General features: G+C 34.0%; 2 protein-coding genes and 2 long non-coding RNA genes across 4 annotated transcripts; 1 reads left to right on the top strand and 3 right to left on the bottom strand.

Moving 5' to 3' along the window:
- Positions 1 to 1,166: 1,166 nt before the first annotated feature.
- Positions 1,167 to 5,552, bottom strand: LOC115983271 (NADH dehydrogenase [ubiquinone] 1 alpha subcomplex assembly factor 3). Its single transcript, XM_031105914.1, has 4 exons — positions 5,078 to 5,552; positions 4,049 to 4,083; positions 3,144 to 3,244; positions 1,167 to 1,587 (listed from the first exon to the last, which is right to left on the bottom strand). The coding sequence occupies exons 1-4, from the start codon at positions 5,377 to 5,379 to the stop codon at positions 1,501 to 1,503; spliced, it is 525 nt and encodes a 174-aa protein (XP_030961774.1). The 5' UTR covers positions 5,380 to 5,552; the 3' UTR covers positions 1,167 to 1,500.
- Positions 5,553 to 6,821: 1,269 nt separating this feature from the next.
- LOC115986846 (protoheme IX farnesyltransferase, mitochondrial) lies at positions 6,822 to 15,667 on the bottom strand. Its single transcript, XM_031110185.1, has 7 exons — positions 15,180 to 15,667; positions 14,207 to 14,336; positions 12,726 to 12,863; positions 12,470 to 12,603; positions 10,084 to 10,209; positions 9,690 to 9,793; positions 6,822 to 7,440 (listed from the first exon to the last, which is right to left on the bottom strand). Exons 1-7 carry the CDS (start codon positions 15,485 to 15,487, stop codon positions 7,070 to 7,072), a joined length of 1,311 nt encoding a protein of 436 aa, XP_030966045.1. The 5' UTR covers positions 15,488 to 15,667; the 3' UTR covers positions 6,822 to 7,069.
- A 6,159-nt stretch (positions 15,668 to 21,826) lies between these two features.
- LOC115987118 lies at positions 21,827 to 24,686 on the top strand. The gene is made up of 2 exons (XR_004090972.1): positions 21,827 to 22,268; positions 24,118 to 24,686. It is a non-coding gene; the product is annotated as an uncharacterized LOC115987118 (long non-coding RNA).
- Positions 24,687 to 24,777: 91 nt separating this feature from the next.
- On the bottom strand, positions 24,778 to 27,635 carry LOC115987714. Its single transcript, XR_004091196.1, has 3 exons — positions 27,189 to 27,635; positions 25,426 to 25,502; positions 24,778 to 25,131 (listed from the first exon to the last, which is right to left on the bottom strand). It is a non-coding gene; the product is annotated as an uncharacterized LOC115987714 (long non-coding RNA).

The following is a 27,635-nucleotide window of genomic DNA, read 5'->3' as shown; positions in this document are numbered from 1 at the left end:
TTTATAATATATATATATATATATATATATATTATAAATTTGAAGAGTTTAGATCATATACTTTATTTTAAGACTGAATTTATTTGTTTTGGAGAATTCTATTGCAAATTAAATATAAACTTTTGACTAAATTACAGATTGTAGCCTCTAGTTTTACTTAAAATAATTTTATAACTTTATTTTCATTCAATTCAATCTTACTTTTAACTTTATTCAAATCCATCTTCCCATTAATTTAGGTGACTTGCCGTAATGGAGCTAAAATGATATTGTTTTTTAATATTTTTTTTTTTGTTACAATAAAAAATACATAAAATCAATTAAAAAAACTTTTTTAAAATACGAAAATTTTAAAAATACGATTCTCTTTTCTTTTTTTTTTCTTTTTTTTTTTCCCAAGCCAAGGGAAGAAGAACAGTAGATTTCATACTGAAAATTTCTCACCTTCAACCTTAAATTTCTAATTCTACCACAATACAAAATTTCTCTGCAGATATTTTCACCACAATATATATATATATATATATATATATAAAGATTCTTCCCTAAACCCAATCATAGGTCAAGTCCTTATTAATCAAGCCAAATATTCGAAATCTTCCCCAAACACCAAACAAAAAACCACAAGAATCAAATTCAAAAAAATCCAACGAAAACCTCAAGAGCACTAGCATTAAATGTACTAAAGTCTAAATTTTAGTTTTTTAGCACACAAAATACCAAAATATGGTCACCATTGGATGTGCCAAATGCATCCAATTGCAATCTTTTTTTAGCATTAGCTAAAGTACACTACTAGTCTACCACCGGACCACTGGTAAGTGGTAACAGTGCGCAGGCAACTTAATTTTATATTATAAATGTGTATTTTCATAGTTTAGGAGGCTGTGTAAAAGATGATAAAATTTAGGGAGATAAAATGTAATTTCCACCCCCCAACAAAATAGTTCATGCTCATATGCTATAGACTTGACTCTATATAGTCTGCAAGATTTTGCATATATCTAATTCAGAGTCTGGCCCCAAAAAAATTAATATTAAATTTAGAATTGGAACCTTATGTCAAGAAGATAATTGCTTTCATCAAACTCTTTCACAATTTGAACTACGAATACATAGTCCTAGTTTTAATTAGAGGAAACAAACAAGAAAATAAGAACCTATAATGTCAAACAATACACCTTAACTCTATGATTTATTTAGTTATTTAAAAATTCAAGAAACTATGTTTAAGATAATGTTCAAAAGCTTGAGGCCAACTTGAGCAGACTTGCTTGTTGCTTCAAACATGAAATACCTTCCAGTAAATAACACGAAATGCATAAAGATCTACAATCATGGGCCATACGAATTCCAGCTTATTTACATACAACAAAAGTTGTCTACCTCTCAAATCAAATAATTCTTGTTAGAAACGGCAAGGGGCTCTCAGTAGCTTGAATTGAAATGCATCTTGCATAAGCTAAAAATGAAAAGCATCTCAAATGCTAAGTCTAGACATTAGGAAGAAACCCCATATGGTAGAAGTGCAGCAGCCACAATCCTACCTTCTTCATTCAATATGTTGTAAGTTGTTGAAGCGTTTCTCTACAACAAGTGAAACAAAGATCATTAAGATAAGTTAGCACTGTAGTCACATCCATTTTGGTTGGTGTCTTGGTTTTACAATAGGAAACTGATCATAAAGAAATACGTTGGTTTCAGATACAACACGCCCTAGACAAGTGTACAAATGCACCCAGAGAATGAGCCAGAGATGCAATAATAAGAAAGTGCAGTAGTATAGAAAGACAACACACTATCTGCTAACCTTTGTTAAAGAAAAAGGAGGGGGTTAGCCTTGTGGGGAGGGGGGAATTTAAACCTATAATTTAAATTGGAGGAATAGTTTAGGCCCATGAATTACCTCAACACTCTATAGTAGGACCCGTGAATTAATTTCTACCTTATATGTTGGATTGGTAATTTTGCCAAAAGCTTTGATAGAGTGCTTGAAATTGAAGCCTAAAATTGTGAACAAAGTGAGGTTTTTTTTTTTTTTTTGGGGGGGGGGGGGGGGGTGTTGGTGATGTGTGGCGGAAATTGAAGAAAAGGTTAGGCTGTTTGGCCTTACTCATGGACAATTTTCTTTTCTTTTTTGCCTTTATGATTGATTAGGCATGTAAAATCTAAGTTCAGTCAAATTGATTTCTTTTACTTTTTCCACCATCATGCCCCACCATATATATAGAAAAAAACAAAAAAGAATTAAAGCGTACTCTGTTTATGCTAAATTGGTAGACCATATATTCCTTAATAAAAATGTTTAGCCAATTCAGAAAATAGAACATTTTCACAGTATTTTTGCTAGTATGTAAAGGAATTTAGAGACGCTTATTACCAAATTAGCTGCTAGCTCAAAGAGCTCACACCCCAACTATACAGATTTGCTGTGCCGCAACGACTATTCTCACAGATGACAGTGAATGTATACTTATCAACAAAAAAAGAAAAAGAAAAAAAAAAAAGATGACAGTGAATGTAAGGAACAAGTGCATTAAAGATTCTTTTAATAATTTAAAATGGAAGTTTGCTTCTTGCCCTCCTAGCTTAACCTAACAAACAAACAACAAAATGATCGATTGGGATGGACAAAAGCAGTGCCTTCAACCCTAACAGTTGGGCCAGGTAAACATGGCATAACACCAAGTAGACCTAACTTGCAGCCAGATCAATTAACCACAGAACTGTGAACCTCTTACGCATTTCTCATATAGGGAAGCTTTACCCTATTATTCCTTGGAATATATATAGGCATTTTTCAAAACCCAAGATATCCCATTATGTGGCCCCTGAATTTTATTTTATTTTTCTTTTCACTCTACACCTCACTCTCTTTCATTGCCTAGTGCTCTGATAAAATTTTGAACTTGGTCTTATTTGCAGATATGCCCCAATCAAAATAATTTGATTGGAAAGTCGTGCTACTTTTTTCTTCCTCTATTTATTCTCTTTTCTTCAGGTGAAGAAGAATAATGTAACAATATCAACTTTGTTTAGAAAACGTATTTTATTTATTGGTGAATTTACGCAGAGTATGAAGTAAAGATGCGACAAAATTTAACAGACTGAAGGAAGTAAAGCCCAGGGGGAAGCTAAGATACCGAGTCAAGGGCTTCCAACTTCATGCCAGTAGAACGAATGAAGCGCCGAAGTTCAGGATTTACTATTTCAATATTCCTCCCACAGCCAAGTATCAAAATCTCTGACATGAATTATTACAAGTAGATGGTCAATAGAAAAATCAACAGAAGACTAATATAACAACCGGACCAAATCTTAAAGATGAAAACCCTTAAACTATAGATATCATATAATACATACACAAATAAAAACTTGATATATACACATAATATGTGTATATTTGGAAGTTATAGTGACTTACATAATGGTTCCAGTACTCTTGACAAGATGCATATTTATTGACATTAAGTGTCCGTTTGGAAACAATATTTATTGACTTTTAGTTTTTTGTTAAAAGTGTGCTAAAGTATACTTGTACTTTAAAAAAGTGAGAAAAAGTATTAAAAAAAAAAGTGAGGTTTTAAAAAGCTATACATAAAAGTTAAAAGCTAAAAGCTGAGCTTATGAGCTCTAGCCAAATAGACACTAAGGCTCATATTAGGTACTTAAGGACATAAAATTGCAAATGCACATGCATGAACTATCTTGGCAACCTGCAAAGTATATATGAAATGATAGAAGAACAGATTTCAATTCTTTATTGTTATAGTATCTAGATGTCAGGAAGCCTATATAACTGTTTGATGGTGCTCAACATGATGGACCATAGGCAAGTTGCCCATGATTCACATAACATCTGGGTCACATTTTGAAATATGAAGTATAGCTTAATAAAGGGGAAGACTAGCCCTTAAAATTTATTTTGAATGTTATATGTAATCAAAATCACCTGTATGAAGCAGTCATTCATACCGCACAAGTTCCATGTGATAAGTAAGAACAAGGGGCCAACCAGACAGGATTGTCCCACAATTTGAATTCTCACCTGGAATAGGCCGCAAGGTTTGGAAGATAGATAAGCTGCATCATAACATAAAGCTATCATTGTCAGATAAAGGTGCATGATAAACTTCATAGACTCTTGTTCCAACTAAAAGAATATTTGCACTAGGGAACTTCAAACTCCTAGAAAATTTATGGAAATTGGGAATATCATAGGAACAAAGCAGTAACTAAATATGTGGATACAACAACATTTTCAAACATATGAACCAACTACTTGCATTGTACAAGGCAATAAATCATTCAAAAGTAGAGATTGGAGAATTAGAAAAGTCAATGCACGGTTATGGCAATTCTACCAATTTAGTGTATTAGACATTGGCTGATGCAATGACAAAGAACTCAGATTAGAAACCATAATGGTAACAAAATTAGCTATAATTGTTACAAATTAGCAATCCAAGCATGACACAGGTTGTGAAAGTTACACAAGAAGATCCTTTCCTACTTATTCAATAAAATCAAAAGTTTTTCCAAAGACCCAAAAAAGTGCATTCTAGTATTTTATTGTTATTCTAACCAAAATTGCAAAGTAAACAAACAAAGTCTTAACAAGCTTACACAGATCGTATACACAATCCAAATCATAGTTGTCAATCATTTCCATTCCATTCCAGCTAGAAAAGCTGAAATATTCCGTCCCAATCACTACACCGAATCAAATTCCCGTATGTTTTGGTTGCTACACGTATTTCTACTCGTATTCCTTAGATGGGCTACATTATATGTTCCTCAATTATGCTTCATATGCAACCTTGTCTTTGAATTTACATCTACATTTCTTATCGTTACTAATTTATATTCCTATCTTCTACCTCATTCTCTCATGGAAATGATATGTTTTGTTCATTGACAAAATCAAACAAAAGCAACTACTTTGAATTCAATAAATAAATAAACCATGATTGAAAAAAATAACTAGAACCCAAATCAAAATGGAATTGAAAACTTTGATTCAATTTGGTGATACACTGAAATTGTCAAAAAAATTCAAAGATGGGGTTGGACACACCTTTCAGGAGTGATGTCTGAAAACTTGGTGGGGGCCCAAGACATGAGGAAATTCCCAACGCAGAGCAAGCTGCCCTCATAGTCGACGCCATTGACGTTGAACCCAGTATCAGAATAGCCTTTAAAGCGAAGCTGGTCTTCGGGGACATCGTTGATCAGGTTGACCTGATCGTAGAGCGAGAAAGCGCGTCGAAGAGATGGTAGTACAGATGGGTTCGTGGGTTTTGGGTTTAGAAGAGATTCCTTTCGGAGGCTTCGAATCAGGTTCGGCAGAGTTCCCATGGCTCTCTGTCTCACCGCCATTTCTCTCTCTCCCTCTCTAGAGCTTTCTTTCTAACACAGGATGTTTTAGTTTTATTTTATTTGCTGGGCTGTTTTGGATGGTGTTACTGTTGAAACTTGAATAACCTTTTTAACTGGGATTAACGACAACCGGGTCCAAAAAATTTCGAAACTACCAATCTGATCCCTGAACAGTGAGCATTGTTTTGGCTTACTCGTTCCTCTTACTAGCTTGGAGAATTGAATCCGACCCTTACATACCTCACAAATATTTATATTTGTAAAATTATCATCGCATCAAAGATGTGTGGTGATAAATACACTTAAAAATATACAATAAGATGCATAATATAATTTATATATATATAATATTTAAATACTATTAATACTCATTTTTATATTTTATTAACTCTTTAACAACTTTTGTTAGAATATTTATGTATAAAATGTAAATTGTCTATTTTTTTTTATTGTGAAGCACTTTTTTTTTAACGATTTATTAATTTTAGACTATTTGATTTTTTAACTTAATAACTTATTTGGATGAATATTTATAATGTGGTCCAACATTTGATTTTAAAATTAAAAAATAAAACTTTTTAAGAATAAATAATTTAAGACACATGGCACAAAATTAGAATTCTAATTCGAAATTTTAATTTAAGTTTCTCTTAACTTCACCGACTATTATTATTATAATATGTGTGTGTAGATTTCTCTTCTCTTAGAAACCAAATTGGTCAATTTTAAAATGTCTTAAACTTGTTTGGCATTAAGGCAAATCTTAGGATAGGTTAATGGAATTTTCAAGCATTTTAAAACCGGTCAATTTAGTTCCTAAACAATAAACACGGTTAGGTTTTTTAGTCTTTTTCCTCTTCTCCCTTAGGAGCTAAATTGATCGGTTTTGAAATGTCTTGAACTTGTTTGGTATTAGTGCAAATCTTAGAGTAGGTTAATGGAATTTAACAATAAAATTTTAGTTGCTGCACTTTATCCAAAAAAAAAATCATATCATTTTCTTTTTCTGGTATAATTTTTTTTTTTAAAAAAATCTTGCTTGAAAATCAAAATATATACCATTACAATTGAAGGAGTTTGGAGGGTAAAAGATTAGAGGAATTCTAACAAGATTCTTTATAATTTTGAGATTTTTTTTTTGAGAATCTTATAATTTTGAGATTTTAATTACACAACACATTGAATGCTAAATTCCCACAAATATCTTACCCCAAAAAAAAAATTTTCCCTCAAATATCATATTTACTTGTTATAATTTGAGATTTGCATCATTGTTATTTAGTGCTGGTCAATATAATGTTTCAGTGCATGTAAAACAGTGGATCAAATTTTGGCTTTAGAATATGAATAACAATAGGTGTTACACCAATATCCTAATCGTTCTCAATCAAAGTTTGCACTCTCCATCTTAGGAGAAAAAATAATAGATAAAAGCCTCACGATTGTTCTACCCAAATCAAGATCAATTGCTTTGTTTTCACAGTTTATTTCAAATAAAAATTCGTTGCTCAAATGTCAATGTTGAAGAGCATAACATTAAAAGCTATATAACAAATCTCAACTTCATAAATTGCCATAGAGTTTGACCCAAAAAAACCCCACAAAAATTTGGTCAGATTGATTTTTACAAGGGAACATTTCCACCTTTTTATAACAGATTGTAACCAAAAAAATCTAGAAGCAAAATACATCAAGGAACCGTGTATGGTGCTGGCAGAAATGGAAATGGTGCAACAGAGGCATACGCTACAGGTGGGCGTGCTTGTTTCCTGACTCTAGACCGCATCACCTCATTCTCATTAAGGTTTTCACTTTCTTCATCTTTAGTTTCCAAGAAAGATAAAATCTCAGCTGAATTGTCTTCTTTGATACATTGTTCATTATCAGGGAGACGGTGAACTAGAAGCCCAGTCATGAATACAGGAAGATATAGAAGGCTAGCATGAAACATCCTCCTAGCTTTTTGTGCAGTGCGATCTCTATAGAATGAAAATGCTGCAGCACTTATTGCAAGAGTAAGGACTGATGATTCAAGACAAAACCATCCGGAAGTCACACCCCCTGCAGACAACATTCAATAAGGTAAATGAGAAATGACTAATGAGATTAAGTCAACACAAAGTTGTATTTAAACACAAAAAAATGCAATTGCAGCACCCATTCACTAGTGATCAGTTCTTTGCCATTGCACTCATGTAGAACATATTACTTTTTTTATTTTTTGGCTATAGTAAATTTTAGGGTTGAACCTGCGAACATATTACTTGAAAGAACACAAATGTCAATGCTACAAAAACTGATCGAGGGAAGGAAACTACATAATGTAGACTAGGCATCCATGTTCTTCATAGTGATGATTTGTTTCCACATCCAATTATCGGCATAAATTTGGCAAACAAACTTCGATGGTTGAATATGGATTTCATAAGGTCATTATGACACAGAGATTGGCAGATGATGTATCGAACCATGCCACATGTAAGAAAACTATGATACAAGTTCTGCTAAAACAAGTACTTGTCCTGCAAACTGTTGCATATTTTGGTACAGGGAACTCCATATTAGTCTATTAGCATCTGAGGATGTTGCAACAGGAATTGCTACACCAAAAGAGACTTTAGGAAAAGCAATTAAAAGTAAATGAGGAAAACCAGCCAAACACACAAGTCTCAAGGTCACTTTCAAATTGAAATTTAAATTGAAAGAGTCAGATTTTGAACTGAACTAAATGAACTATAGCCTATAACAAGAGAAATGAAAGACAAGGGGATCCTTTATCTTCTATGCTATTTCTCTTGATGATGGAAGCATTTACTAGAATGCTTAGGCAAATGGAGGGGGCTGGTATTATTAGGGGATTCAAGGTGCATGGAGTGGGAGGTGATAGAATGTTTACTATGTTTTTTTCTTTTTTCTTTTTTTTTTTTTCCAGAAGAAATCAGTCTCTAACAACACTTTAAAAAGGAGGCACATTTCTCTTCCATAAAATGAAGAAAAATGACCGGGGGAGAAGAAAATGAAGAAGTGCTTAAAAGTAACAAGTTATGATAGGACGAATATATTAGAGGAGCTTGCAGCAGAAACAAATTAAAAAGACAAGCTAGAATTCCAAATAATATTAAGAAAACTAAGGTACTTCTGCTAAAACAAGTACTCGTCCTGCATACTAATGCATATTTGGTACATGGAACTCCATATCTATTACTATTTGAGGATGTTGCAACAGAATTGCTATGCCAAAAGAAACTTTAGGAAAAAACAATTAAAAGTAAATGAGGAAAACCAGCCAAACACACAAGTCTCACGGTCACTTTCAAATTGAAATTTAAATAGAAAGAGACAGATTTTGAACTGAACTAAATGAACTATAACCTATAACAACAGAAAACAAAAGACTAGGGGATCCTTATCTTCTATGCCATTTCTCTTGATGATGGAAGTGTTTACTAGAACACTTAAGACAAGGGGAGGAAGTATTTACTAGAATGCTTAGGTGAATGGAGGGGGCTGGTATCATTAGGGGTTTTAAGGTGCATGGAGTGGGATGTGATGAGTGTTTACTACGTTTTTTTTTTTTTTTTTCCTTTTTCTTTCCCATAAGAAATAAGTCTTTGATAACACTTCAAAAAGGAGGCATATTTCTCTTCCATAAAATGAAGAAAAATAACCGGGGGCAGAAGATAATGAAGAAGTGCTTAAAAGTAACAAATTATGATAGGACAAATATATTAGAGGAACTTGCAGCAGAAAACCAAATTAAAAAGACACGCTAGAATTCCAAATAATATTAAGAAAACTAAGGTACAAGTTCTGCTAAAACAAGTGCTTGTCCTGCATACTAATGCATATTTTGGTACATGGAACTCCATTTATACTACTATTTGAGGATGCTGCAACAAGAATTGCTATGCCAAAAGAAACTTTAGAAAAAGCAAATAAAAGTAAATGAGGAAAACAAGCCAAACACACAAGTCTCAAGGTCACTTTCAAATTGAAAATTTTGAATAGAAAGAGAGAGATTTGAACTTAAATAAGTGACCTATAACCCATAACAAGAGAGAAAGAATATATTCCTTTTTTCCCCCCAAAAGAAATCAGTCTTTGATAATACTTCAAAAAGGTGGCACCTTTCCCTTCATAAAATGAAGAAAAATGAGCGGGGGGAGAAGTTAATGAAGAAGTGGTTAAAAATGACAAATTATGATAGGAAAAATATATTAGAGGAGCTTGCAGCAGAGAACCAAATTAAAAAGACAAGCTAGAATTCCAAATAATATTAAGATAAATATCTATGGGAGACTATAACTCACAATCATACGCTAAGTACCCCAAAGGAATCAGATACAGGGAGTTCCTTAAAGCCACCAAGGCAGTTCTCTGACCAGAAGCATCAGCAAGAGAGTACATCTTAAACCTGAATATGCATCAAATGATGAATAATGAATCCAAGGAAAAAGTCAAGTGGACTTGCATTGAAGACCCATAGACATGTGCAAAAGGGACCCACTTACCCCATACACTAATAGACAATCAAAATTAATTATTAATACCAAGTATCATATGATTTTTGGGCTCATGTCACCAGGTCAAATCATCATTTACATATCCAACTCAGCCATTTTTAAATATATAGTCCTATAACCTGAAACAGGTGTGAATGGTAAACCACCAATTAATGTTTCCAAAGACAGCATACGCACATACCCGCCAGCAGCATAATCATCACGGCACATGTAGGCAAGGGCCATAAAATGGGGAATCTGCCAAAAATAGAGAGCAGCTGGAAGAATCATTCCATTGAGAGAAACCTGGCCAGAAGCAGCAGCCCACCTGAAAACCCAACACAGAAACCCATGAGCCTGTATGTCAATATTGTATCTAAAACCTTAAAACAAGAAACCAGTTTATGTACAATCAGCCAGAGAAAACCTTTAGTTTAATCAAACCGACCACTTTCAATTATTTAATAGAGAAGGTAATTAGACAGTGATCTCTACAAATACAATATTTAAAATCAAAAGTTTGTCACATATTCCCTATGATTGCCACTACCAATTTTACTGGCAATTCCATAAATCATAAGCACTTTAAACAATACAAAGCTATAATTCCCAAGCACAAAACAAGAATTTTCACATATCACTAATAACATTAGTAGGTCAACAATAAATATTGAACTTTGGCCAGACTGGAAACAAGTACTAAACTCAAGTGCACTCAACTATGAAGTGAGCTTGGAATTTAATCTAATTTTAGCACAGGACATGCTGCCAAAGAGTCCCCATCTCAAGTAGTACTTGGACACAACTTTCAACAACAATAGACATACAATCAACAAAGTGAGTGTCAAGCCATTTTATTATCAAGAAGGATGAAATTATGCAAGTCTCACAAGTGAGGGCATCAAATTTGGCATCATATAACTAAATCATGCCTAACTCTCCCTAATAGTTTTCATTCCTTAAACTTTACTCAATTTGGAGGCAAGTGATATAGGTGAAATATGGATGTGTATGGGGTGGCTGGTGTACCAGACCAGTTAATGGTCCATATGGTGTTGGTTTGTGGAAAAATATTAGTCAAGGATGGCCATTTTTTCATGCTGTATTCTAGATGATATTGGTGATGGGTCTAGGGTGAAGTTTTGGCATGACCGTTGGTGTGGTGAGACATCTCTTGCAGCCAGCTATCCTGAATTGTTTAGATTTTGCCAAGATAAGGAGGTTAGTGTGGCTGAGCTTATGAAGTACACTAAGGCGTTCTCTTTTGGGATGTAAGTTTCTTTAGGAGTGTGCATGCTCAGGAATTAGAGGCTATGTCAGGTTTCATGGATACCATATATGGTTCTTCAACAAGGGGATTTGTGAGGATAGGATGTGTTGGAAACCTGATAGAGATAAGGGTTCATGGTTACTAGTTATTATAGTATTTTAGTGGGCTCTAATGATTACTGTTTTCCTTGGAAAAGTATTTGGAAACAGGAGATTCCTTCTCATGTAGCTTTCTTCGTTTGGGCTGCTGCTTTAGAGAAATGCTTGACAATTGACAATTTACGAAAAAGGAAGGTTTGGATACTGGATTGGTGCTACAAGTGCAAGTGTATGGGGAATCAGTTGACCATCTCTTTCTTCATTGTCTGGTTGTTATAGATATGTGGTCTATAGTTTTGGGTTTATTTAGAGTAAGCTAGGTTATGCCGCAATCCGTTTTAGGACTACGAGCTTGTTGGCAAGGCAGGTTTGGTCGTCATCAAAATGGTTATATATGATTAATTGTTCCCCATTGCTTAATGTGGTGTCTTTGGAGGGAGAGAAATAGTAGGAGTTTTGAAGATAATGAGAAATCCATTCCAGACCTTGAGTTATTTTTCTTTAGAACTTTATTGGATTGGTTGGTTGCCATGCAAAACCAATCATTCTCTTCCTTCCTTGATTCTTGTAATTTTTTTGTAATTGATTGTTGACCCCTTGTACACTCCCTGTGTACTAGGGGGTTCCTTTTTTGATATCAATAAAACTTATTACTTAAAAAAAAAAAAAAAAAAAAAAGATTTATCCTCTAGTTTTTGTTCAACTTTAAGTCCAGTTTGAAAGATAAAGAAATAAACCAGGATAGGATAAAAGAAATGGGAAAATTTACTTTTTAATGGGGAGGAACTATTCCATCTTAAGTGAGAATCAGTATTTGCGGTGGGGGGAGAGAGAGAGAAGTAAGAGGATTTTATCAGCATACTATGTTTATGAGCATATTCCAGATTTGATAGGAGATGAGGATTGACAAGGCTGAAAAGAAGAAATATAATTAGGACAACACCATTTTTCACATGTATAAAGAATATGTTTTCTATAACTTCCAGTATCTTAAAGTGACATGGTGAAGAAAAGAAATCAGTTTCCAATGCTAGATGGAAATTTCAGGAAGCCCTGATCAATTTTTGGCTAGCAAAATACATAATTAGACCACAGCAATAATAAGTATGGACAAACTTGAGAAAATTGCACTCTCAAATCCACTAAACAAATTTCTCTTAAAAGTTCAATAAGAAGGATTTTTTTGTTAGAAGGCATAAGAAATATAGAGGACATATTACCCAAGAAGTGGTGGAATGGCACCAACGACAGCCCCAACCCATGTATTGACTGGGTGGATCTGCTTCATAGGAGTGTAGACGAAGGCATACAGAATCAGATTGGAAGCTGCCAGCCCAGCCGCCAACATGTTAGCCTGCAACAACCTTGCCATACAAGCTGGAGCATTAGTCCCTCAGCTCACAGGTTAATGAAAAAACTTCACAATTTAACTATCAAATTTCATAACATAAGGGGGTGAGAGAATATATCGGCCACCTTGCTTGCCAATAAAGCAGTTCCAGCTAAACCAACAGTAGATGCCCAGGTGACTGCGTGGGGTATAGTAATGCGCTCTGAAGGTAGTGGTCTTAGCCTTGTTCTCTTCATTTTGGCATCATTCTTAATCTCAAATACCTAAGAGAATATGATTCATTCAAAGAAAGTTCAAGTCAACTAAGCCCGTACATGAAAAGAAACTGAAATTAAAATATGCCATCAGCAATCAACGAGTAGCAACAAGATTAACCAACTCAAGATCAACCGCTTAAACAATATCTACGACTTGAAGGAAGCAACAAGTAAAGTTACATAGATTTGAATTCTCATTTCTCACCATTCCAGTAATTTTGGTAATAAAATGTCTTTAATGTTATATTTTTCTTTATTCCAATCCCTCTGTTTGGTAATTTTGGGCCCTATGAATTAACACATTAAAAGATAAAGAAAGACAATGATGAGGTAAAGCAATGACAAGGAACCTTGTTTCTTCAAATGACAAATATATTCACTAAAAAGATTCACCAACTTAAAACTTGAAAATGGAAACCCACCCTTTTCCCGTTGAAAATAACAATAAGGTGCCTCCTTCTAACACTGTCTTGGGGCACAGACTCGATTTTTTGTTATTACATCTACCTACCTTAATTTTGACAACCAGAAAATATTCTTACTACAAATGAAGTACAAACCCAATTGGCTTGAGAACAAAGCATGGCTATATGATCTCACAATCTTAATACAACAAAAAATAAAACTTTTTTATTCCCGATGTTTCATTTCATAATCGAGTGCTCCAACTTTGAGTGATGAACTAATAAGGTTGTAAATAACTTTCAGTTTATTAGGCGTGATTTAATAATTGAGACTAGTTTTGTTGGAGAATGTACTAAATATTCAGGGTTACAGGTCTATATTCTAATATGTAGATTTAAATAGCAGAGGCAACTTTACAAGTTGAATGTAACGTTTCTTACCTTCTCTAATGGATGCGATTTCTCTAAAACCCTAGATATGAGAATCTATTCCTTTCTTCAAGAGAGATAAAAATAATGTTGTTGTTGTTGTTGTAGTAGTTTTTATTTATTTATTATTATATGAATGATCAAAAACAGAAATATTATGAATTGAAACAAAAAACAAGACTTCCATCATAAACAAAATCAGGCTGCGAGAGAGTACATAAATCACTCTTCATATTCATTAGAAGTTTCCCAAGTCACTGATCATTTGAATTTAAAACTACTAATCATTTTATTATGTTTTCCTATTTTGTTACGTTGGTGTCTTCATGTAATGTCAGATATAGGTCCTGTGTTTTTGTCTTTCTTCATGGGTTTGTATACCTTTGAGCTCCCAAAAATTGAGGGACAAATTCATTGGATGCAATTTTTTATAAGAAAATGAATGTTGAAAAAAGGTGGGGAGAAGGGGGGGGGGGGGAGAGAGAGAGAAAAAAAAAACTGTTTTTAAGAATGAACCTGATTTAAAGAGCTGGCAGATGCAGCAACCATCATGGTACCGGCACAAGTCCAACAAAGTCCCGCAAAATCAACGGCACTTCCACTCCCAAGGACAAATCCCGTCCCAGAAGTAGCAACAACTAGCATGCTAGATAGGAGAAAAAATGACAATAAGAGACAAGTTCCTAAACATGAGTTCAAGTATCATCCCTTCATAAAATTTTAACAAAAGAAGAGGTACTCAGCAAGCAACACAATCACAATGTATTCAATTTGAAATGCACGCAATCATTTGTCAGAACTCTTCATACAACCTGCAGGCACCACAAGGGCTTATATGGGGAAGAGACATCCCACCCCGGAAACAAAAAATGGTAGTAACTCAATGAAAAAAGGTTCTCCTACCCATTGTGATCCTATTAGGCCGTATCAGGAGGGTCTTATTTTTGAGACCAGGTCAGGCTTGAGGTCCCTACTAGCTGTTTTCCAATCCCAGCCTAATTAGACAAAGGACAAAACTTTTAATGCCCAAACAACACAAGTTTACAATTTTGGCATCATTCCGGTTATAAAACATGATTTAAACCTATGGACTACAATCACATCTTTCAATTGGAACCAAACTCTACATATACAAATATAGGGGTCCATTTGGTTAGGCATTTTGGGAGCTTAAAGGAGCATTTTTTTAAAACCCAAAATTCCGATTTGCAACCACAACTCCTCATAGCTTTTTTCACAAACAATCGCTCATTTTAAACTCAAAATACCATTTTCCAATGCACCCATAGTTCCCTACAAACTAGGCCTATTTGGAGTCTAAACCATTACAGACACAATTAAACACAGAGCAATTTCTTTCTTCTTTTCTCAAAAAAACCCATATACCAAATCAAAATCACAATTCATGAAATGCATAAACACACACACAGACACATATAGAAATGAATGGAATTCCGAATTTATAAGTGGAAATTTGAGAAAGTGAAACCTGAGGCGAGCCTTGGAGAGCTCCCAGTAGCAGCGAGCGTAGTGGCGAGTTGTGGAGGCGAGAGACGAGATATTGACGGAGGCCGAGAAGGGCGGTGCGACATCGGGTTTCGGAAACCCTAGATCCAAGGAGTTTGTGGCTGTGGCTGCGGCTGTGGCTGTGGCTGTGGCTGAAGAAGAAGAAGAAGATGAAGAGGAAAAGAAAGAAGAGTGGAGGTGAGAGTTTGGGAGTTTGGATGATGAAGAAGAAGAAGAAGAACACAAACTCTGATGAAGAGTCAAACTCAGTGAACTCCTCCTCCTCCACATGGCTTTGACCTTGTACCAAAACACCGTAGTTTAGTTTTTAGGCACGGGATATAATAGACTCAATTTCACTTTCCTGCTGGCTGCTGCTCTCTCTCTCCTCATCAACCACAAACAACAGTCAACATACAGCAAATGGCCCAAAACATTTTTTTCGCAATTTGCCTATATGACAAATGACAAGTGTCATGCCACCGATTGCACACACTCGGCCCATCACATGGAGAAACTTCGGCATGTTTAAGAAACATGCATCCACTCCCTCACAATGGGATAGATCTCATCCCACACACATGCATCAAATTATTTATTCCATATATCCTATATCATTAATTAAAATATTAATTTTTGTTGATGTTTTAACTATTTCTCTTTCTTCACACATAATAACCGTCATTTACTCTCCCCTTTTATTGTCGGGATTAAAAAAAAAAACTTTTTCTAAAATGTATCACATCATGGTTACATTAGCAAGTTTGCACATTTACATTTATTTTAGAAAGTTTCAACCTATGGCGTCTGCTCTGATGATAACTTTTTATCATTAAACCAAGACACCAATCCATTTTTAGTGTAGGTGAGAATTGAACTCTAGATCTTTTATTCAACTATCAGAGATTTTACCAATTAAGCGAATTCCAGATCTTTTATTAAACTATCAAAGATTTTACCAATTGAGTTAATTAGAACTCATAATTCACATATTTTTAGCTTAACTAATGTGGGTGATTTTGGTGCTTAAATGCGTAAAATTGAGCGCTTTTTCTCTATTTTACATTGATGGATACAAATCTTACAATAAATAGTCTTCTCAATTACCGCAAGTTGGATAAAAATAACTTTAAACTAATCTAGAGCTAAACTTTTACTCTATTTTTTTTTGGTAAAATACAAAAATTACTCATGGATTTTGGGTTAGTATTTTTAAAAATATTTACTTTGCTCCTTAAGCAGTAAGCACAAAAGAAATTTAACATTCTTTGAAAAATCAATGCTTGCTTCTCCTCTATAGCTGCTATTTGTCTTCTTTTGGTTACCCAAACACTTCATTGTTCAACTTAATTGGCAAAATGCATCATTGTGGGATATGTATAATCGAGATAAGTTGTTGAAAGGAGGTAGAAAGCATCAATTTTTTTTGTATAAGCGGAGATTAAATCTCAAATCTAAACTTATGCACGCAGTTGAGTTGTTTACTAAATTTATGTGAAAACATAAATTTTGGTGAAAGATAATCAGTAAATCTCATTATTTGTGTTTGTGTTTTGGTGAAAACATATTCTTATATACAAGCAAGTAAATCTCATTATTTGTAAGTACTTCTCTTTCCTAAGACATTTTAGTCTTCCTTTTTCCATTTGGAAAAAAAAAAATTTATGATTTTTATAGCTTAAGACATGTTCAGTTTTTCATTTATGAATAAGTTTTACTCTTTTTTATGGCCCCCCTTGATTTTACCAATATAAATGTACCAATATATGTGTATATATGTATGTATATATGTGTGTACCATTTAATAAAGAAAATAGAAGCAAGGTGTAAAGGTTGTGAGCTGTCCAACAATTAACACTCTGTTTGAATTGAGGGGAAAGGAGGGGGTAGAGTAAATTTGGCTTAAAATTAGCCTATTTTCAATCGACTTTACTCTACTTTCCTCCACTCTCCTTCATTCCCCTTCCATTCAAACGGATCCTAAAATTAAAACCTATCTCATCCTTTTTTTTACACCACAAATACACGCATAATTCAAAGTTAAGGTGTACATTTATGTTTTTCCTCAAAAAATAAAAAGGTGAACATTTATGTTTCTCAAAAAATAAGTGTAAATTTACTTGTTTCTAAAAAAAGGTGAACATTTACGTTTATTGAGAACAAACCTCAATATAGAATGTCTTTCTCAAAAAAAAAAAAAAAAAAAAAAAAAAAAAGCCTCAGTATAGAATGTGAAGTTTCATGGGTATATCTCCAAAATACGGAAAATACTAGTAGTATTTTTTTTTTTTTTTGAATTCAAAAGTCAAAACAATAGTCCAAGTAATTGATATGGGATAGATCTCCAAAATATCAGTAATTGATATGGGAGTGAATCAGGGATGGGTGCCAAATAGCCAATATCACGGTTAAACTAATAGGGTAAAATATTATTTTTTTTCCTAAATTTTATTTTTCCTTTCCTTTATGTTGATTTAGCCCAAAACTTTTCATCACATTTAAAGTTTAAGGATTTCTCATAAAAAAATAATAATAAAAAATAAAAAATAAAAAGAAGAAGAAATGTATAGGGATTAAAAATATAACATTTTGTAAGGTTTAAGGAAGAAAATGAACTTTTGTAAAAGTTTAGAAACGAAAATGATATTTTAGTGCTTTTAGTTGGCCATCGGAGCCCAACTCACTCTTCTTCCCTTTCCTTTGTGTTTACTTAGCCCAAAACTATTCATCATATTTAAATTTCTTGGGCTCTAAGTCCTACTCAACCAGTAAAAATAAAAAATAAAAATCTTCTCCTTTAAAAAAAAAGCACTAAATTTTGTAAAATTTTCATGAAAACATCAAATATCCTGATTATGAGGGGCACTACAGTCTACTAAGTGTCCATTTGGCAAAAATTATTTTTACTAACTTATTTTACTATTTAACTTATTTTTTGTACTACTCACAGGTCCCACTGCACTTTTTGATACTATTCATATGTTCCGCTGTACTATTTCAGTTAACTTTTATCTTTATTTACTGTACTTTAAGGAAAAAATATTCAGTTTTAACAATATGAACGGATCACAAACGGACCCTAAGTATGAGTTTAATGATTAATTAATGTTCTTAAGTGGTAAGAATGGGTTTAATTATTAATTAATGTGCTGAAGTGGTATTCTTACTGTGTAGTACCCCAATGTTTGAAAAATTGTTGTCTTATCCCTTATCATGTCCCATATTATGCATATCTCGTATTGTGTCGATACTCGTACTTTTTTCTCTTTTCTATATATTAAAAGGATTTAAAAAATTGGTTATTACCTTTTTAACTTACAAAAATCTACCTAATTTAATTAATTTATTCTTATTTCTAAAACATAAGGTATGAGATTATAACCGTAAATCGACAAAAATTAATGACAAAAAAGTGAAATCCTACATAAAAATTCTCCACAATGTTTATCACAAAAAAAATTCCCACTTCCTCATACACAGCCAAAATTCTCCACCTTCTATCCCAAAAAAAAAAAAAAAAAGGCACGTTAAAAAAATAAATAAATAAATAAAACCTATCCCAAGTTCTATCCAAAAAAAAGCTACCCCCACCTTCTAAAAAAACCCACCCCACGTTTCTTATTAAAAAAGAACTACCCCATGTCACATCAAATAAAATAAATAAATAATACTATTAAAAAATTAAATAGTAAAAAAAAAACCAACTCATAAACCAATTTCAACTTCTTGAATAAACAAAAAATTCCTCTTTTATTTGTTCCTCTCTTCCCCTTTCTAAGGCTGTGGTTCCTCAAATCGCAAATTCATAATATTCCTTCAGTTTCTTTTTCATTCTTTCATCCTATTTCTAATGACACTATTTTCTTTTGTACTTTCTATTTCATATACTGAATTCTTTTCAATGATCAAGCATTTTCCTATCAAAATTAGTTAGCCTCTTAATAAAATTTATATTCTATTTTCTCAACTACATTTATTGTAAATGGATAATTCTATGACCTTTGTAAATTTGCATGTGTGATGAGGCTAGTAGACAATATATATTAAATTATTAAGCTAATTAGTGAATGTTTCATATCAACTTTTTTTTTTTTTTTTTTGGAGAAGAACCCCCTTGGGGATACATATATTGAACAAGTACATCTAAACCTAACAAGTGTTAAACCGGTACATCTAGGGACGGACCCAAGTGGGGGCCCAAGCCATCATAGGTCCAATTATATATATATAGTCATTATATATTTTATTTTTGTAGTTGGGCCCTCTTCCAAAACTTTAGACTCTGCTTCCTTCCAATTAGCCTAGCTAGTTGTGGGTTCTTATTTTGGACAATACCTAGGCCCAAATGATGATAAGGATCCAAGGCCTCCCTAGAAAACAATGTTTGTTGGTTGGTGGATTAGACTTGGTTCACCGCAGCTATATTGGGTTGATTACGAATCATTTTATGCATAAAACATGGGTTCTATAATACATATACATTCATACATACAAACATATACATATTGTAAAGCAAGTGTCTGAGGAACAGTAAAAGAATTATTAAGAAAATGTAGGTAAGAATGTTAAGGATCCTCAAAAAACAGAGCGAGAGGTCATTATATTAAGTTTTAAGTACATTAGACCATATTTCTCATTTGGATATGCCACGAGGTTCAAATAAGTTCAAAAGTCACAAATTTGGATAGCTCTTTCTAGGCTTCCAAGACTTGTGAGGTTTAAATCCTCTTGAATCCAAGTGTCTCCTCAAGCACTTGTTATAGGATCCTTCATAATTCCTTTCTTTTCTCTCTATTTTTTTGAAGCTTAGTGAATCTCTTTGGTGCTCTTTTTATGCTCTAACTAATATTTACTGAATGCCTTTTGCTGATGACTTGATCCTCCTTTTATAGTACTTTTCTAGGATTTTTGGTATGTCATTGATTCCCTCCTTTTATTGCCCTGAGTACTAGAACCAATGTTGTGGCTGGTTCTTCCCTTATTTTCTCATTACATTCTTTTTTTGAGGTCTCCCACGCAAAAGTTCTCAGCTAACCTTCCTCTTTTGGAGGGTCCTGATGGGGTTGACTTTTATTCATTTTCTCAAAGCTTCTAAAGAGACTTCTCAAAGCCCCTTTTTGGCTACCTCACCCTTTATCCTTTTTCTTTAAATAGGTAGATTCATTCTTGTCATGTTGAAAGATTTCCAACCACCTTTCCTTCATGGTTCATCATTTTCTATTCAGTTCGAGGTTTTGATTCTTCCTATCAAGCATTGGTCCCTAACCACTATCTGTTGCATCGCCTTCTTTTTGGCTATGGGTGGCTGATGGGACATAACCGCTTTGTTCTCTGTGCCTAGTGGCATGTCTCCTTGTGCCATCTACATCCTAGATCACACTTGCTGCAATGTCTTTTGCTCAAAGAATTAGTTAATCATGAAAGAATGGTTGTATTTGTCTTGTGCTAGGCATTGAACAAAGGAGATGAAGGATTAGGCATAGGAATCGCTCAATTCACGAACCCAAACTTGTTCCTTCCACTTAAAGAAAGAAACACAGCTCTTGATCAACTAGGAGTGCCAATAAGAGGCTGAGAAACAAGCACAACTTCAACAGTTGGAAGAAAATAAGGACTCAAAAGGGTTTGAGTTTTCATCATTCATTGAGGTAGATGTGGTATTCTGTGGAGGAACACGGTTAGCAGTAGTGTTTTGTGAAGAAGGAATTGGAATTTCAGAGGTAGTGTTTTGGCCGGAAGCCACTGATGAGCTTTGAGCACTAATACAATAAAAGAAAGGAGAGCTTTCTTGCTGAATCTGAATCTTATTGATTAGAAAATGAAAGAATGAGAAAGCCTAATTGACAAAATGCACAAGCTCTGTTTATATACAACTAATAGCTCTAACAAACTAACAGAAAAAGGAATATACCGATAGATACAAGACATGTGTCTTAATGACGTGTTTAAAGTCTAAACTAATAACAGAAAACAACTCCAGATGGCACCGTTTTTAATTGCTTCTTCATTCTTCTAAGTGGAACGTCGTGGCTTGCTTCTTCAAGTTTTCCCTTATGCTTATTAAGTTTCTGGACTTGGTTTCATCTAGAATTTCAATAGCCTGTGAAGTGTTTAAGTTTTTTCTATAAATGTATGGCAAAGTAAACAATTATAGTTGCCCTTTGTTTTATATGTTTTGGGCTTCTCATATGTCTCATACACTTAGGGGTGTGCAAAAAACCGATGAACCGAACAAATCGAACGAAACTGACTGAACTGTTGCCAAATTTTCAGTTCGATTTCGGTTTCATTTTTTAAAAACCGAAATTTTCAGTTTCGGTTTCGATGCTGGATTTTTTTCATCTGAAAACCAACAGGATATATATAGTTATGTAATTCTATTACATAACTGATCAGTGGCTTAGTGGTATGCTACTTTGCGGTTTGGTTAGCTGATCCAGGTTCGAGCCTTCGCGTGGGGGCTTTTTGTTTTTTCTATTTAATTTTTTAAAACCCTAAAGCATGAGATAAATATGAAAAGAGAAAACATTAGGTCCGGAGCTGGCGTAAAACCAGTGTTTTACGCCGGCCAATAACATTAGGCCACGTGGACTTTTTATTAAACCCCCCCCCCCCCTCCAAACAGCCAAAACTCACGCCATTCAGCTCAGACAAAACAGAAGAAAACAGAGAAACCCCTAAGCTCTAAGCTCTGCTTCCTTCACGCCGAACCTCCACCACCGCCACAGCCTGATCGTCGGAGCAGAACGAAGAAAGAAAACCAACCCAGACAAAAGCTCACGCCTTCACCTTTGCTTCCTCTGCTTCCTTCACGCCGAACCTCCACCACCGCCACACAGATCGCAAACCCACTAAACAGTACAGCTCGCTTAAACCCCAAATTAGAACCAAAACGAGTTAGGCAAAAATTTCTGGTTTCCTCTGCTTCCTCCCTCTTCCATCCTCTTCTTCATCTTGCCCAAATCTCCACCACACCACACACCGAAGCATACCGCCACACAAGTCACCGGATTCGTTGCTAGAGCTTGTAAACATGCCGGAGCCACCGTGAGCATGGTGTTGCGATGCAAAGGTTTGTTTTTCCTGATTTTCCCTTTTCCCCAATTTGGATTTCGAATTATTGATGGGTTTGTTTATGGGTTTATGGGTTTTTTCTGGAGCCTCATGAAATATTTGTGGGTTTTTTTTTTTCCTGTATTTTGGTATCTTTATGGGTTTTGATTAGATTCCTAAGTGTTAAGATCAGTTTTTGCTTAGTTTTTGTTATTTTCGTTTGTTATTCCTAAGTGTATGGGTTACTTTTGTTTGCTTTTGAAACTGTAAAAATTAGTGATTTTTCACAAAGCTCAATGATAAAACATCACTGAATTTGGATGTGTTTATAAATTTTTGCCTAATTCTGACATAATAATACTGTTGTCGTTGTTGTTTTAGTGTTGGGAATACTCATTTGTTGTTCCAATTCATTGTAATGAATAGGTGTAACATAGGTTCTAATTTTTAATTTTGTGGTTTTGTTATGCATTTGCTTTAGTGTTACGTTATATGGTTGTATATTCGGTATTGTCTAAGATAACCATTTCTTTAGGCATTGAATAAGAATTACAGTCTATTTATTTGTTTAGTCATTGAACAATTTGTCAACTGAGTTAGATGTAAACAATGGGTACCATTCTATAGGCCTAAAATTAAATTGGAAATCAATTACTACATGTTGGATTGGAAGTAATATATAGAATGAAGTTGTTTAAGCATTGTATCTACTAGGTTGTTTATGCTGTCCTGTTTGTTGTGTATGGCTCTTCTATGGCAGCTTAATGCTCAAGTCCATGGCATAAGGCGTAGGAGATGACTGAATTGAATCTGAATTTTTTTTTTTGGGTTGGTAGTTATCTAACCCATTTGTTGAAGATTCAAAAAAATGTTACTTCTTGTATGATAGGATTTCTGAATTGTTTGATTTCTTTTATAAAAAGAAAAAGAAATTGCTTCTAATTTATATTAGAGAAAGGGAATGTAAGTAAAATGTTTCCTATATATATTTCTTTCAATTTTTCATGTTTCTTTAATTTTCAGTTTGTGTTTCCCTTTTTTTTTTAACCTTCACTTTAAGTTTTGGATTTGCTTTTCTTGGGATCTTGTTCAATTAGTAATCCAACACTGAAAAGTTATATATTTTTAGTCTCTATATTAGTTCAACCACGAAATGAAATTAATTGAATGAGAATCTTGCAGGCTATTTAATTGTTTAGTCATAGCCTTGTCAGTTTGTCAACTAAATTAGATGTAAACAATGGGTACCACTCTAAAAGCCTAAAATTCAATAGGAAATCAATTACTAAATGTTGGATTGGAAGCAATATATTGAATGAAGTTGTTTAAGCATTGTACCACTAGGTTGTTTATGCTATCCTATTTGTTGTGTATGGCTCTTCTATGGCGGCTTAATGCTCAAGTCCATGGCATCTAATGGTTCCCTCCCCTTGTTCATTAGTTCTCTCCCAATTTGTAATTAATTTCTTCTTTCTTCTTTTTTGGTTTCTTTTAAATTTTTTGGACTGCTTTGTGCTCTTTGCATAAGGTAGATTTTTATATATACATCTTTCTTGCTAATTATATATATGATGTCCTGTTTGTTTATGCTGTCCTGTTTGTTCTGTATGTCTCTTGTGCTCTTTGTGCTCTTTGCATAAGGTAGATTTTTTTAAAAATTGTGTGTTTGATCCATAAAAGATTCCGATAAAGATCATGAACTCAATAGAAGATAAAATATGTTTTAGCAAATTTGTTTAGATGCATGATTGGCTATTTTAGTACATCTAATGCTAAATTTGCTATATGGTTCATTGGTGTCTTTAAAAGAACTTTACGTAAATTTTTATTTAATGAATTGGCTAAAAGTTCTCATTTCAATTTCTCAGGATGTGGAAGACCAAAAGCAGCTGGCAAATGTTTGGCAAAGGACTAGAGATCTTGGTGTCTACAGCTATTAAATAGTTCTCTCTTTGGAAAATCTTCATCGGTATCGAGTAAGGGTGGAGACGAGGTGTGAGATTTGTAGTCCCCAATCTGAAACTGTAAGCCATATCTGGTGGGAGTGCCCATTTGCACAAAACGTGTGGGCTTTATTCAAAGGTTGAACACAAAAATGCAGCTAGCAAGAATTAGAGAAGTGGGCCGTTACAGCGTGGGCAATATGGAATGTGAGGAATAAATTTTATTTCGAACATTTCCAAACTCATCCAAAGGTGATCCTCGACTTGGCAAATGGCTTGTGTGAAGAATACCAACATCTTATGGATAGGCACTGAGTGACTCGATGTACCATCTTCAAGATGTGGTTTTGAATGCCTATTGCATGTAAAAGGTTGATTTGAATCACCAAATGACAAGTTTACATTATTGTGATCTTCGTTTATTTCTGACTTGTCATGTACTAAGTCATCCACCATATCACAAAGTAAGATTGTTTCAGGTTCTTTGTTGTTCACACTCATATTTTCAATTCAAGTAATTTTATATTTCAATATGACCTATAAAAAACAAAAGAGAAGAAAAATTCATAAGCAACAATTAAGAATAAATTTAAAATTTGTGCTATTATAATACTAAACTTGCCCAATTTGCCAAACTTGTTCTATTACATGAAACAGCTATCAAATAGCTCCAAGTACATTGGTACATATAGCTCCACTCAATAAACTTTATTACATAAAACAGCTCCAAGTACATCCTTATTTGCACTTTGGTACATATAGAGAGTAAATTGACATTACAAGTAGGAGAAAATTGACATTACAAGTAGGATTAAATTATATTTGAAACTAAAAATATTTTAATAGCTATCAAATAAATGATACCAGCTGTGTCCCAGAGGCTAAAGTTGACAGCGGAGAATTAAATAACCACAGTAAGTAAACTTGTCGAAAAGGCACCTGTAAGAATCAAAATTGAAAGAAATACAAATCCAAGGAAAAAAAAAAGGAAACAATTCAATCAAGGTTTTAAGTCAAGGTTTTAAAAAAAAAAACAAAAAGGAAACACAAATTGAAAAATTGAAAGAAATATATATAGGAAACAATTCAGCAATCCTATCATACAATAAGTAACAAGTGCTTATAATTCTGACTATCATTGAAGGGACCCTTAGACCCAGCTTTACAATAGGTGAACATGCAAGTTTTACAGTCTATTTGCAGCTATATAATATTGAGAATGCCAGTAAGTACCTTAGTTCACCCACAAAATGTTGCAGCTCAATGATCTCAAGCTGAGATGCCTTGACAATCTTCTCCAAGACACCAGCCTATGTAAAGCAAATAAATATCTCAACAAGGGAAAAATAGGGCTTGAAAAAACATAACAAAACCTTAAACACATGGTACTCATTAGCAGATAATAGAAACTATGGTCAAAATTTTTCCTGCAAAATTTTCATTGGCAAATAATACTCTCCTAGGTATCAAATTAGCTATTACACTTCATTTTTATCAATGTTCTGTATCTGCAGAACATTTTTTTTAGTGGACAGTCTGAAATATGAGTACATTAACAGGCTATGAATTTTGGTGCCAGCATTCATATAAAAGTTCTCATTAATAAAACACTATAATTTCCATTCATTGGTAAGTGAAGAAAAGATAGAGAGAGCATGTCTTTGCCATGACAGATACAAAAGCATTTAAAAGAAGATTAGTTGTTACAATTGTGATGGCATTTGAGTACCCCCAACCAAGCATATAAGCTTTATTCATATTATCTTCTAAATTCACAATCCAACTGACTCTTCAGGTTCAATTCAGTCAAGCAGAAAATTTTGCCTAATCTATGTTAAATGACAGTCATCTCCTACACCTTATGCCATGGACTTGAGCATTAAGCTGCCATAGAAGAGCCATACACAACAAACAGGACAGCATAAACAACCTAGTAGATACAATGCTTAAACAACTTCATTCTATATATTACTTCCAATCCAACATGTAGTAATTGATTTCCAATTTAATTTTAGGCCTATAGAATGGTACCCATTATTTACATCTAACTCAGTTGACAAATTGTTCAATGACTAAACAAATAAATAGACTGTAATTCTTATTCAATGCCTAAAGAGATGGTTATCTTAGACAATACTGAATATACAACCATATAAAGTAACACTAAAGCAAATGCATAACAAAACCACAAAATTAAAAATTAGAACCTATGTTACACCAATTCATTACAATGAATTGGAACAACAAATGAGTATTCCCAACACTAAAACAACAACGACAACAGTATTATTATGTCAGAATTAGGCAAAAATTTATAAACACATCCAAATTCAGTGATGTTTTATCATTGAGCTTTGTGAAAAATCACTAATTTTTACGGTTTCAAAAGCAAACAAAAGTAACCCATACACTTAGGAATAACAAACGACCGAAAATAATGTGGTGTATTTGGAGGGAGCGAAATTGGCGGACTTTTGAGGACAGGGACAAATCCGATGACCAATTGCTTGCTTATTTTTGTGGTTCTCTATTTGATTGGTCTAGGGCTTAGGGACTCACCTCTAGTGACTCTCTCCCTTTGTTCCTTAGTTCTCTCCTTTGTAATTAGCTCTTTGTTGTTTTCCGTTTGTTTTCTTGTCTTTTTCTTCTTCTTTTTGTTTCTTTCTATGTACTCTTTGCCCTACCTTATGTTTTCATGGGGTAGTTTCTTGAATATACATCTTTCTTATTTATCAAAAAAAAAAACAAACGAAAATAACAAAAACTAAGCAAAAACTGATCTTAACACTTAGGAATCTAATCAAAACCCATGAAGATACGGGTTGAACCCTAACACTTAGGAATCTAATCAAAACCCATAAAGATACCAAAATACAGGAAAAAAAAAACCCACAAATATTTCATGAGGCTCCAGAAAAAACCCATAAACCCATAAACAAACCCATCAATAATTCGAAATCCAAATTGGGTAAAAGGGAAAATCATGAAAAACAAACCTTTGCATCGCAACACCATGCTCACGGTGGCTCCGGCATGTTTACAAGCTCTAGCAACGAATCCGGTGACTTGTGTGGCGGTATGCTTCGGTGTGTGGTGTGGTGGAGATTTGGGCAAGATGAAGTAGAGGATGGAAGAGGGAGGAAGCAGAGGAAACCAGAAATTTTTGCCTAACTCGTTTTGGTTCTAATTTGGGGTTTAAGCGAGCTGTACTGTTTAGTGGGTTTGCAATCTGTGTGGCGGTGGTGGAGGTTCGGCGTGAAGGAAGCAGAGGAAGCAAAGGTGAAGGCGTGAGCTTTTGTCTAGGCTGGTTTTCTTTCTTCGTTCTGCTCCGACGATCAGGCTGTGGCGGTGGTGGAGGTTCAGCGTGAAGGAAGCAGAGCTTAGAGCTTAGGGGTTTCTCTGTTTTCTTCTGTTTTGTCTGAGGTGAATAGCGTGAGTTTTGG

This window comes from Quercus lobata, chromosome 4 (assembly GCF_001633185.2).
Source record: "Quercus lobata isolate SW786 chromosome 4, ValleyOak3.0 Primary Assembly, whole genome shotgun sequence".
NCBI lineage: Eukaryota > Viridiplantae > Streptophyta > Magnoliopsida > Fagales > Fagaceae > Quercus > Quercus lobata.
Note: the sequence above shows the minus strand (reverse complement) of the source record. Positions and strands in the feature narration are given on the sequence as shown.

What these genes read in the sequence shown, in the direction of transcription:
- LOC115983271 (XM_031105914.1), bottom strand. Translation starts at nt 5,379, where the DNA reads ATGGCGGTGAGACAGAGAGCCATGGGAACTCTGCCGAACCTGATTCGA. An exon ending in AACCTTGCGGCCTATTCCAG is followed by an intron (nt 3,245 to 4,048) that starts GTGAGAATTCAA and finishes AATTCATGTCAG; the next exon opens with AGATTTTGATACTTGGCTGT. An exon ending in AGTTGGAAGCCCTTGACTCG is followed by an intron (nt 1,588 to 3,143) that starts GTATCTTAGCTT and finishes CACTTGTTGTAG; the next exon opens with AGAAACGCTTCAACAACTTA.
- LOC115986846 (XM_031110185.1), bottom strand. Translation starts at nt 15,487, where the DNA reads ATGTGGAGGAGGAGGAGTTCACTGAGTTTGACTCTTCATCAGAGTTTG. An exon ending in CTGCCAGCTCTTTAAATCAG is followed by an intron (nt 12,864 to 14,206) that starts GTTCATTCTTAA and finishes ATATTCTCTTAG; the next exon opens with GTATTTGAGATTAAGAATGA. An exon ending in GCCATTCCACCACTTCTTGG is followed by an intron (nt 10,210 to 12,469) that starts GTAATATGTCCT and finishes TTGGGTTTTCAG; the next exon opens with GTGGGCTGCTGCTTCTGGCC.